The sequence below is a fragment of the Dysidea avara genome, chromosome 1 (genome assembly GCF_963678975.1).
Source record: "Dysidea avara chromosome 1, odDysAvar1.4, whole genome shotgun sequence".
Lineage (NCBI taxonomy): Eukaryota > Metazoa > Porifera > Demospongiae > Dictyoceratida > Dysideidae > Dysidea > Dysidea avara.
Window position 1 is genome coordinate 34983975 of NC_089272.1, and position 13247 is coordinate 34997221.

Consider the following 13247-nt stretch of genomic DNA (forward strand, 5'->3'; position numbering starts at 1 on the left):
GATTTGTTTGTAGCTGAACTCTCTACAGGGTGATTTGTTTGTAGCTGAACTCTCTACAAGGTAACTTCTTCTAGGTGATCTTTCTACAGGGTGATTTGTTTGTAGCTGAATTCTCTACAGGGTGACTTGTTTCTAGCTGATCTCTGTACAGGGTGACTTGTTCCTAGCTGAACTCTCTACAGGTGATTTGTTTGCAGCTGAACTCTCTTACATGGTGGTTTATTTGTAGCTGAACTCTCTACAAGGTGACTTCTTCTAGCTGATCTCTCTACAAGATGACTTGTTTCTAACTGAACTCTCTACAGTGTGATCTGTTTATAGCGGAACTTTCTACTGGGTGATCTGTTTGCAGCTGAACTCTTTGCATGATTGTTTCTTTGTAACTGAACTCTCTACAAGGTAACTTCTTCTAGCTGATCTCTCTACAGGGCATTTTGTTTGAGCTGAACTCTCTACATGATGATTTCTTTGTAGATGAGCTCTCTATTAGGTACCGTCTTCTGGCTGATCTGACTACAGGGTGACTTGTTTGTAGCTGAATTCCCTACAGAATAACTTGCAATGTAATATAATTGAGTAAATTATAATTGCAGCTGAATGCTTTATTAGGGTGACTGTTCTATTAGAGTATCTCGATCTCGCATTTGCTACACGTAGTTGCCTTTCGAATCATAACTCGGTGGTTTGTAATCCGATTCTTCTGTACTACTGCAAGGACTTTCTATGATGATTATTCCAGCTACATACTGATTTTCAGCTCATTGCTCTAAGCGGTTTGCCTGATAGACACGAAAACTAATAGCTTTTTTATTCATAAAAATCGATCGCGTAATTTTGACACAGGTCGGGTTTTGTGTCATATCTCCGTGGTCTTTATCCCGATTTCTTTCTATTTATTTATTTTCCAAAAATGTGCAGCCTCAGTTTGAGGATTAACGCACATATGAAACATGCATACAAAATGTTTTACAATATGATTGATTATGGGATTACTGATTGGTAGGGGAAAGTAAAAATAATTTCAGTTGGTACTTAAAAATTTGTAATGATTGTTGTTGGATTAGGTCAGGTGGGAGGGAATTCCACAGTCTAATTGATCTAGGGAAGAATGAATTACTGTACTGATTGGTCCTTGCATAGATATGATGAAATCTTTGATCATGTCCTCTGGTGTTAGAAGTGACAGGGATTAAATCAACTGGGGATATATCAATGAGATTGTGAACAATTTTGTAGAGGAGGGTGATACTAGATACTTGTCTGCGGTGTTCTAAGCTGGGAATGTTAAGGTCAATGAGCATGTTAGTTACGCTGCTGAAACGCGAGAAGTCAGCCATAATGAATCTGGCAGATTGCCTCTGTACTCGTTCAAGCCTATCAATGTCTCTTCTTTCAAACCACAAAAGGCACTCCTACGATGGTTGCTCCGTCTACATAGCAATTTTCAACTGATTCCTCAAAGGAATTTACCCTGTAGGCATGACAGACCTTTGACTTTATTTTACACAAATAATCGGTCATAACTCCGTGAATGTTCATCGGATTCCTATCAAAGTTAGTACAGAGATCCGCCTTATTTTTTTCCCGGGCTTGATGGACTGCCCTTGCCTACCACCCCCAGCACATAAATGGCCTGTGCTGGACAAACCGGGACTTTCTTAGGCCACGGCAAACTGAGACTCTGCCCGAATCAGCTCCACAATTGGGGGAGTCTTAACGTAGTGACCGATGGATGAGCGGGCTCCGCGGATGCATTGTATGGAGGACCGCAAGTGAGAAAAAGATAGACGGCACCTTAACTACCCCATGACAACAGAGTAATCATCGTCCAACTTATTTGAAAGTTGACAAGCCAAACGTTGATAAAAAAACAGAAGCCTCATGAGCCAGACTACCAGAGGCAGACATTACCAGGGGGGTAAAAGAGGCATGCTCCTCCTCACGAATTCTGTGAGCATACGCGCGTTTCTTAATTTTCTCGTGCCTCCGATAAGAGGAGGCCAGTGATGAGGACGCATTAGAAGCAGCCAGAGGGTTGAACATCCGCACATCCACACAACATCTTTCACTTCTTCCACCCCAAAAACCATTCATGGCGATGTCAAGACGGGCACCATCTTGGATATTGGCAGAAGCAAGGTAGTCCTGCTGTGAAACCGGCTGGAGCTCTGGTTCAACAGCTACCTGAGAGCATACTTCAGTCAACAGGGTAGCAGTTAGATCTCTGATCTCATTGTGTCGGATAGAAGGCAAGCCACCCTTGGGACAGGATAAAGCATGCTCCACTGAAAAGGAAGTCCCACATGCACAGTGAGCAGGAGTCCGCTGAAGAGACCACCCATAATGTAGTGCCACGGCATCATGAAACGCGGACTTATGCAGTGCAAAGCCATGTTCCTGTAGGGGCCGGGTGGTAAGCCAGTTGGAGGCCCCTTTGGCTGAGGCTAGATCTAAAGCGCGTTGAGAGGAGGGATCCAAGTGGGTACGCAAACTGGAAGATCTATCCGAATAGTTGGAAGATTTGGAATTGTGGATTGCGGACTTGCGAGATAGCTGTTCTGTTTTAACAATAGCCGAATCGGTACCCCGGTCCAGAATGAATTGTGAAAGAGGCTCAGTAATGTGACACGCGGCTGTGTACTCCTCAGCTGCAATAAGAGTTGAGTTTATGATACCCAAACCACCATATCGAGGTGGAAGGGCAAATAATTTACGGATTGTATCATTTGGTGGAGAGCATCCCGTCAAAGAAGGGATAAGTACCAGCCGGATGTTGTCCTCAAGAGGTTGTAAAACCTCTGATATGTTTGGAGATCCGCCTTAATGAGCCCTTTAAGTGTGCCAAATTTCAGTCCGATCCGAGCACGTATTCGTGTTTTATGGCGGATTTTGCGAAGTGTGCGAAATGAAGAAGAAGTAGAAGAAAAAAACGAAGAAATTAAAATGAAATTTTGTTCGCTCGTATCTCGGAAATGGCTGGAGCACTTTTCTTCAAATTTGGTGTGTAGACTCCCCTTGCTGGCCGGCACCTCTGTAGCAAATTTAGTTCCAATCGGATAAGGGATCACAGAGCTACATAGGTGTGAAAATTGCATTTTCTTTCTTCCTGTTAATATACTCACGGGTGGCACGCCGGCTTCTTGGGCCGCACAACACACTACCGTGTGTCTTGACATATATATAATATATATACAGTTATTATATGTCAATCATTAACTTGTTTGCAGCTGATCTCTCTACTGTGTAACTTGAAATGTCTCTGTACAGGATGATTTGCTTGTAGATGAACTCTCTACAGGATGACTTGTTTCAAGTTGAACTCTCTACAGGGTGATCTGTTTTTAGCTGAGCTCTCTACAGGGTGATTTGTTTGCAACTGAATTCTCTACGTGATGGTTTCTTTGTAGCTGAACTCTCTACAAAGTGACTTCTTCTGGCTGATCTCTCTACAGGGTGACTTGCCTGTAGCTGAATTGTCTATCAGATTAACTATTTGTAGCTGAATTTCCCACAGAATAACTTGCAATGTAATATAATTCTATAATGGAGTAAGGTAGGTGTAGTATCTATGGAGTAAGTTATAAACGTAGCTGAATGCTTTATTAGGGTGGCTGTTCTATTAGAGTATCTAGATCTTGCATATGTTACATGTAGTTGCGTTTCGAATCATAACTCAGTGGTTTGTAATCCGATTCTTCTGTACTACTGCAAGGACTTTCTATGATGATTATTCCAGCTACATACTGATTTTCAGTTCGTTTCTGTAAGCGGTTTGCCTGGTAGACGTGAAAACTAATAGTTTTTTATTCATAAAGGTCGATCGCGTAATTTTGACACAGGTTGGGTTTTGTGTCATATCTCCATGGTCTTTATCTCGATTCCTTTCAAACCACAAAAAGGCACTCCTACAATGATTACTCCATTTACATATCAATTTCCAACTCATTCTTCCAAGGAGTTTACCCTGTAGGTGTGACAGACCTTCGACCTTATTTTACACAAACAATCGGTCATAACTCTGTGAACGTTCATCGGATTCCTACCAAGATTGGTACTGAGATCTCCCTTAATGAGCCCTTTAAGTGTGCCAAATTGTAGCCCAATCCGAGCATGCATTCGTGTTTTATGGTGGATTTTGTGGAGTGTGCAAAATGAAGAAGATGGAGAAAAAGAAGAAAAACAAAGAAATCAAAACAAAACTTTGTTCGCTCGTATCTCGAAAATTCCTGGAGCGATTGTCTTCTAATTATGTAAGTAGACTCCCCTAACTGACTGGCATTTCTCTAACAAATTTGGTTCCAATCGGATTAGGGATCACAGAGTTACATAGGTGTGTAAATTGCATTTTCTTTCTTCCTGTCAATATACTCATGGTGTGGCGCGCCGGCTTCTTGGTTCCGCACGACACACTACTGTGTGTCTTGATTATTATTATGTTTAAATGTTTTCAATAAATAATTGAAAATACACTCTACGTTACTCAGAAAATTGGTAATTACGCACCTCAATTAACTACTGCAAACCATGCCTACATTATATGTTGTAGCACATCAGATATTAATTTTTCACTCTTCCATTAAAAACCTAAACACATTTTGATTATGTATACTTATCTCACACAGTTCATCCAAGCATTGTGGAGCATCCAGTCACAACACAGTCAGTCTACCCAGGAGAGATGGTGAACTTCAGTTGTAGAGCTGAAGGTTTCTCTACACTTAGTTATAGCTGGTTCGTGGTGGAGTCTGGTTCTGATATTGGAGTGGAGATTGGGAATACAACTAATCCAACATACACTATTTCTAATCCCATTTATAACCAAAACAATACTGGTTACTATTGTGTTGCTACTAACAATGAGGGAACTGCTGTATCCAACACTTCTACTCTGACAGGTAATTATTGTACTTTGTATTTCATTTATACTCTGTTGCTGTATAGGTGTTTCATGTTCATGCAAAACTATGTTAACTTTCATGAATGGTGACATTTAGCATAAAAAATCTGTAAACATGCCAGTTGATGTTGTTGTACTTCTAAAACCAGGTGCCTTGCAGCTAGTTATATAGCTGGAAATGATCAACAATATTATTTGTTTTAATGGTTTCTGTTTAGTATGCAATTATGCATACTGAATTATCAAATAAATGAAGTTACTGCTTTTTCATATTTTGTAATTGGTGAATTATTTTGTAATTCTCTAATTACATTGCTATGCATTACTAAGGAAGCGTTATTCAAACAAGCTACATATTACCAATATGGGAAAGTTTACCTATGTTGAAGTTTAATACAGCCTTCATTTAGTATTTAATTCTCTTAGGTTTTATCATTGCTCACATGGATGCATACATACAAGATAGATAGATACACACACACACACACACGCACAAATGTTTTTCAAAAACAATTTCAGTATACCAAGTGTGCGCCCCCAGCTAGCTGAAGGCCAGCTGGGGATGCATGCTTGGTTTAAATAATATGTGACTGTGAAATGCTTTGCCAGACATAAATTATTAATTATTGTTCACAACATTTTGTCCAGTTCTCAGACCTAACATCTCCGATATCACCTTCACTCCACGACCAACCAATACTTCATTGTTACTCAACTTTACTAACAGTCAGTTAATGACTTGTAGTGCTAGTGGTGGTCCTCGGATCATGACCATGTGGCTGTTTGATGATGGTTCATCTTTGTCAACAGTAGCCAATGGTAATAACAGTGTAACTCATAACATCTCATCCTCATCAACCAGTGATACTGGTACTTATTACTGTATAGCCACTATTGATGGAATGAATGACACTTCAGATGTGCACACTCTGTTTGGTGAGTCATACACAACAGGTTATGATAGTACATTTAAGGGAATGCAAAAGTGCAATTCCAATTTGATTTTGAGCCTGTATGCCATATAATAGAATCGTAAATTAAGAAATTCGAATAGGACAGTTAACTTGTAAGGTAGGTATACACATTAAAAAGTAGTGTAACTATGTATCAGTAAGCTTAAACAAGTTGATGTTGTGCTACTTCTAAAAACCAGGCGCTAGTTGCATAGCTGGAAATATATTTTAACTAAGCTTCTGTTTTGTAATAATGCAGTTATTATAATTTCGGATTTTGTAATTGGAGAATTATTTCATAATTATCTAATTACATTGCTATGCATTGCTAAGGAAACACATTTAGAACAAACCACTTTCAACGACTTATTACACACAGAAGTACCTTCTCGACTGTTTTATAGTTTGGCTATAGCTTTTTCCTGCAAATTCTCTCTACAAATCTCAAGGCTACCCTTCATTTTCGTTCGTATACATAGGTACACGCCCCTTTTCGGGTCAAAGAGATACGCATTTCCTAGTTGCCTAAGAGGCCTGTTATGGTGTTTTTAGTGGTTAGATACACAAAGAACCCAATGGGAAGGTAGTTCACAAAGTGTGTAGAGAGTCACTACACCCGTATTTCAAACCAGCAAAAAGAAACCGTCTCGGTGCAAACTTTACCTACCCTCAAGTTTAATAAGAACTTCATTTAGTGGTTAATATCATAGGTTGACTACATTTCACCACTAAAAGGATTTGCTCACGTAGGTGTGTACGGACAAACATAGACCATTAGATAGGTAGTGGGCACACACACACATTTTTACAAAAACAATTTCAGTAAACCAGGCGCGTGCCCCATAGCCAGCCAGCTGTGGGCATGCGCCTAGTTTAAAAATATGTAGTCAATATCAGCATCAGTGATATTTACTATTTGGGATCACTGTCAGATTGGAATTTTGTGGGATATTATTATTAGTGTATGAATCAGATACAAACCTTATGGGAGTGTAATAATTGTTTCACATAACTTATTAAGCATAAACAGTATGTTTTTTTTATCTTTACAGTTGCTCCATATGATGTAAACATCACTGGTAACAACACATACCCTCATGGGAGTCAGTTACAATTACGTTGTTCATCAGAGGGTGGACCACAATTAGAATACAGCTGGAGCAGGACTAACACATTGTCAAATGACACAACTACTAACACCAACAACCTTACTATTAGTAATGTAACTACACTTGATGGAGGAAATTACACTTGTACTGTGACTAATGATGCTGGATCTAGTAGTAATACTGTCACTGTCTATGGTGAGTTAATTCATATCACATATTTCTGTGTTTCTATGTTTATGTGAAACTTTGAGTGAATGAAGGAGTTAAAATATCATTGAATGTTGTTAACAGTTGGACCAGTGTTCACTACTCATCCAATGAATCAGGAGGAGGTTATTAATAACAGTTTTACACTACAGTGTACAGCAGAAGGATTCCCTACACCATCTATACAATGGTACCTCAACAATACCATGATCACTAATACTAGTAATAGATATATTGTTGACACTACATCAATGAACAGTATTACTAGTATACTGAGAGTTATAATGGCTAACTTTAATGATACTGGCCTGTACCACTGTGAAGCTAATAGTAGTGTGTTTTTTGATAATGTGAAGAGTGACATGATGAATATCAGTGTAGTAGGTGAGTATGGATTGGTAGTATACAAGTACTTATAGTGTATTGTACTGTATATACAGTATGTTGGGTATGTGACTGTCTCCTAGGGCTGGGAGATTAAATCAATTGTCGGATTGATGTTGTAGTATGGTGCGTGGGCAGATCAAAGGCTGCCGCCAGTGTTACAAATCAGTTGTAAACCGGTTTACAATTAATTGTAGCATGGCTAAGTGCCTCCTTTTGGCCACACAGTCTGGCCACTAATTAGTTCAAAGACTTCAAACGAAACCAAATGCCAGACCAACACAGGAAGTCACAGTGCAAGGCTAATAATGTCCAGGACTGGCAAGGAGGCAAATCGCTCTGGAATGAATGAACACACAACACTGCACTCGTCTGAATGAATGGGAAGCAGTACAACCACTGGGCTGAGCCCGGTAATCTACCACATGCTTGTTCGCTAATAAATTAAGTTAACCAAGACTATTATAGCACTGCACCACTCAACAATGAATATCAGACACTTCAGTTACATGATTCGGAAGCTGTACAATGGCTGGATTGATCGGCATTGATGATGGCACCTCGCACTTGTGCATAACAAACGCGCTGCCAATGAATAAACTAGCTAACAATGAATTAACTAACCATCAAGACAGTAATTAATGAGTAAAATCGTACCTTGTACACAGCACTCAACGGTAGCCAATGTTAGCCTTGCGTTCATGCTCCTTCCGCATTGCAAATGGGCACCTTTGATCTGCGCACGTCCCATACCACACATCAGTTAGAACACACCCATGAGGTTTGTATCTGATTTGTAAACACGACACCCGAGGGCCGCAGGGTGTCGTGTTTACAAATCAGATACAAACCTCATGGGTGTGTTACAACTATTACTTGTGACATCACATATAAATATATAAGAAATTCAATATAATGGGCATGGACAGTTATGGAAGAACATGATCCACAGAACAAGCCTGCACTTCTGAGATAGTTCACTATGTGAATAATTCTTACTGCGTAGTTAAAAGTTTACCTGTTAGAAATTCTAAGGATACTATTATTCATTATACTGTTTGCATTAAACTGTAACTGCTATGGCCTCAATTGTGTTAAACAGTTGCACATAATTTCATCTTGTATCGTTAAAATAAATAATTTATATACAAAGTAATGCATACAGTGCTATTGATCCATATAAGTTGTAACATTGTTATAATTATCATAATCATGATATGTTGCATCCTACAATTGTGAAAGTAGCAAAATGTCACAATCGCTCAGCCCTACTGTCTCCATAGTATTGAGCTTGCTGAACTCCATAAGTAGTTAGCTACAATCATAGACTATTCATTATGATGACTATATATAACTCAATCCACTGCTGCTCTATCTGATATATATTTGAACTCAATTAGTAGTAACCTGTGAAGGTGTGCTGGTGCAAACTATAGCCTTGATCCTTGGTTAGCACAGTGATTTGGGAATGGCCAGAATGTCTGTAAATCCATTTTAACGATTACTCTACTGGATGTTTGGCATCTAAGACACTTTTTTGTACTGTTCCTTCCACAGCATGTTCCTTCCAAACTGTTCTTTCCTCTGCCATTTTCTAACAGCCCATTCTTCCCCAATGAACATGCTTGTGAGAACTGTTTATAATCTTACGTAAGAAACATTCTTCAACCCTGGGTACATTGAAACCAAATACTTTTCTGTATAAGTAGTGAAAATGGGATGGCTATATCTGTCACACTTCACCATTTACAATCAAATTTCTGTAGTTAAATGATTGTGGTTACTTAAAACTGTCTTATATGCAATTTTTTGCTTAGAGGCTCAGATATAAGGTCACTATATAGGGCTGTAACTAAGCCTTGCAAGATAATAAAATCATAAGAATGGCAATATTTAAGGTTGCTACATACTGTTGTGTAATGGTTTAAATTATCTTATAGTTTGGAATTTAAATCCTAGCAGTGGAGTAGTCAGTGGAGCACACAAATCAGTAGTACATAACTTGTAAATTTAACACTCTCTAATAGAATAATCAGTGTGCAGTGAAATCCTCTAAATCAGACAAAATAAAAACCAAATAATTTGAAAAATATGGGAGTCGAATTTCCTTACAGGATTTTTGAGAAATATTTGAGCATATTTGATACACCTGTAGTGTACTCACGTTTAGTTGATAACTCACAATGTAACTCACACACAAAACCTTAAATTTGGTGCACTTTTAGTACTACTGTACATATAACTGACTTACTAAAAATACATATTTCAATTTTTTTCTGATATTTGTCATTATGTGTTTGTAATAAAAAGTCACAATGTGCAGAACAGTTTCCCAAACTTGTGGTAGAGCCTAACCACACAAGTCTGCTCTTTACACCTTTACCGTTATCACTAATCAATTAGCTGGCTGGAGTGTCATTTCTCTTCAGAAACAACCAGCTTTGATTATAAATGTTTTCTCAGGTATCAGCACAATGTGAACATACCATAGCTGTGATGTAACCACTATACATATTTGTTGTAATATATAATGTTGTTTTTATGTCTTGTGTAGAGAGACCAGTGGTAACTCCACTCACTCACAATGTCAGTTTGGGAACTAACATAACATTTGAATGTACAGAGTTTGGTTCTCCACCATTTACCTACCAATGGTTCATGAGAAATACATCAATGGAAGGAAGTGATAAGTTATTAGTTGGAGAGGATAAGAACACTTACAACATATCATCAGTATTGTACAATCACACTGGACTATATTTCTGTGAAGCTAGTAATATGTTAGGAATTCTTTCTAATTCAACTCCTGCTAGTCTAATAGGTAAGAATGCTTTGTCATGATTATAAATCCTCTCACCACCGAATTTGTAGAGACTCCTGTGTAACTTATATAAAATTACTCGCTATAGATCAAGAAATTTGATCATTAAGTTATTGTTTATACAGCAGTAACCACAAAGTCATTATATGTGACCCAGTCTGAGAAACCGGTCTTATCCTCCATGTCAGCAGATTTGATGGACACAAAGCTACATGAATATACCACAATCAAAATCAGCTAGACTTGAGTGATCTGGTTTTACTGGCTCTTTTCCCAAGCCCAGTGGCAATCCATACGTGCAGTGTGGGGTCTTAATGGAGCTCTGGTCAGCCTGGGAATGACTGTATGTGGATGTACAGCTCTGTGGTGTTGAATAAGTACATCTGCTGTGGATTTCCTTTCATTTTAGCCAATTTTGATACCTGAATGGTCCAAAATTTGGCCTAATTCATCCCTACACCTTCCTTTTCAATTTTTGAGCACAATCTTGCTCACCTTCCAGGCCCCTCACCTCCCACCCCTTTTGCAGCTCACCTGATAAAGTCAGCCTCGGTTTAAAAACTAACTAAAATGGTGGGAAACCAAGTTGTTGGTTACTTGCACAGTGGATGCTCTGAAAGGTAAGGAATTAGTGTAAAAAGTGTGAAAATTTGGTACACATGGCTTCAACCATTGGCGAGCTACAACACACTAAATACTTAAAACCGGAATTTCTCATTACTTTTAAATACTGTAGGTGATAAGACCGGTTTTCCCAGACTGGGTTACATATAACTTTAAAGTTAAAAATTGAGCCTAAGTAAAACACCATTAAAATAATGTTGACATTTGAAGTGGTTACAGTATCTCCAAGTCTGATTTTCAGACATTGGAGCTAGGTACTGTATTACACATGCACACAGCATAGGATACTGATTCAGGACACACTGTGCAAATGTAGCGACACACCATTATGACATATACAATTGCATTCCTTACTGTTTTTCTTCATTAGTATACAGTAGTGCCATTATCACTTCAAAAAAATCATCTACCATACTTATTATCAGTCATTGAAAAAGTGTAACATCATTATCATCTTACACTATAGTGTCCCCTGCACTTATTCTGTAAATAAATGGTCATGCCCTTACTGTAAATGAACTGCAACAAAGACAACCAGTCCCTCACACACTATTGTGGATACCACAGAATTGAAGCTTATATTGTGATGCTACAGACATTTATAATCTATAATATGGTTGTTATGGTGGTGAGTGGGTTATCATAAAACACTTTGCTGTGTATTTGATGAATATCAAATTTCATTCAGTCTTCTGTGATATGTTTGTTACTATATACCACTAGGTTTACTTGAATGAATGTGTGGATATCAGAAAAACAATTCCTACCACTACCATCCATGCTTACTTATACATATACATATATATGTATATGTATATGTAAATTTTTTACTTATACATAATATGTATCTTATGCAGTTCGTCCGAGCATAGTTGAACATCCAGTCACAACACAGTCAGTCTACCCAGGAGAGATGGTAAACTTCAGTTGTAGAGCTGAAGGTTTCTCTACACTTAGTTATAGCTGGTTCATGGTGGAGTCTGGTTCTGATAGTGGAGTGGAGATTGGGAATACAACTAATCCAACATACACTATTTCTAATCCCATTTATAACCAAAACAATACTGGTTACTATTGTGTTGCTACTAACAATGAGGGAATTGCTGTATCCAACTCTTCTACTCTGACAGGTAGTACTTTGTACATAATATATTTCATTTTCTATTCCGTTACTAGAGATGGGCCTACAGATTAATTTTTTTTGAGCAATTCTTTTTTATGTGACCTATTTTGTTCAATATTGTGCTCAAATTTTACCTATGTTGCTGAGAATTAAATAAATTTATTGCAGTGTGTACAGCTCACAAGAATGTGTGACTATAGTAGTAGAGTATTTATAACATGACGACTGCCCTATTAGAGTATCTTGGTCTCTAGGAGTCCATCCTATTCCAAAAAGCTGCATATTGCTGATTTAATACTTTGTGTGACAGTTCTATTAGAGTATCTATATTTTTTATGCAAAATGTGCTAAGTTGCTGTTCCTCAACTTGCACTTTTCAAAACAACCCCATTTTGTCAGCATTATGCTCATTGCTTTTACCACCATATTGTTTCTAAATATTTTGCTAGCAAAATTGATTCAGCCCTATCTGCCACTGTATATGCTTCATTTGTCCGCGTCTAACTTAACACTATGATTTGTTCATACAACACTCAGTTAGCTTTTATGAATGCTGTCTTTTGGCATAAACATGTAGTTGGGAATTATATGCAATGCTTTTGCCAAATACTTGATTTTGAATTATTGTTTATTATGGTTTAATTTCCAATCTAGTTCTCAGACCTAACATCACTGATATCACCTTCACTCCACAACCAACCAATACTTCATTGTTACTCAACTTTACTAACAGTCAGTTAATGACTTGTAGTGCTAGTGGTGGTCCTTGGATCATGACCATGTGGCTGTTCAATGATGGTTCATCATTGTCAAGAGTGGCCAATGGTAATAACAGTGTAACACATAACATCTCATTCTCATCAACCAGTGATACTGGTACTTATTACTGTATAGCCACTATTGATGGAATGAATGACACTTCAGATGTGTACACTCTGTTTGGTGAGTCATGCACATAATACGCTGTATACCACATTGTATGATAGTGATTTGGTGAGTGAGTAAAATGGTCTGTCATCTTTAGCTCTTATGTATGCTTGGATAAGTACTGTAGAATTCTAAAACGGGATGGGAATGGAAAGCAGCAATGGGAATGACACACGTAAAACAGCTGATAAAGGTCATCATG

General features: G+C 38.1%; 1 protein-coding gene across 1 annotated transcript in view; it reads left to right on the forward strand.

The window, feature by feature from the left end:
• The window catches only part of LOC136246342 (hemicentin-1-like), a 94566-nt gene that overhangs the window by 43828 nt on the left and 37491 nt on the right, over positions 1 to 13247 (forward strand). The window contains exons 30-40 of the mRNA XM_066037736.1: positions 2649 to 2786; positions 4623 to 4895; positions 5546 to 5833; positions 6903 to 7154; positions 7251 to 7550; positions 7607 to 7614; positions 9108 to 9177; positions 9954 to 10013; positions 10105 to 10371; positions 11853 to 12125; positions 12773 to 13060. Coding sequence (XP_065893808.1) covers positions 2649 to 2786; positions 4623 to 4895; positions 5546 to 5833; positions 6903 to 7154; positions 7251 to 7550; positions 7607 to 7614; positions 9108 to 9177; positions 9954 to 10013; positions 10105 to 10371; positions 11853 to 12125; positions 12773 to 13060 — 2217 coding nt within the window. The remainder of the gene's footprint in view (positions 1 to 2648; positions 2787 to 4622; positions 4896 to 5545; positions 5834 to 6902; positions 7155 to 7250; positions 7551 to 7606; positions 7615 to 9107; positions 9178 to 9953; positions 10014 to 10104; positions 10372 to 11852; positions 12126 to 12772; positions 13061 to 13247) is intronic.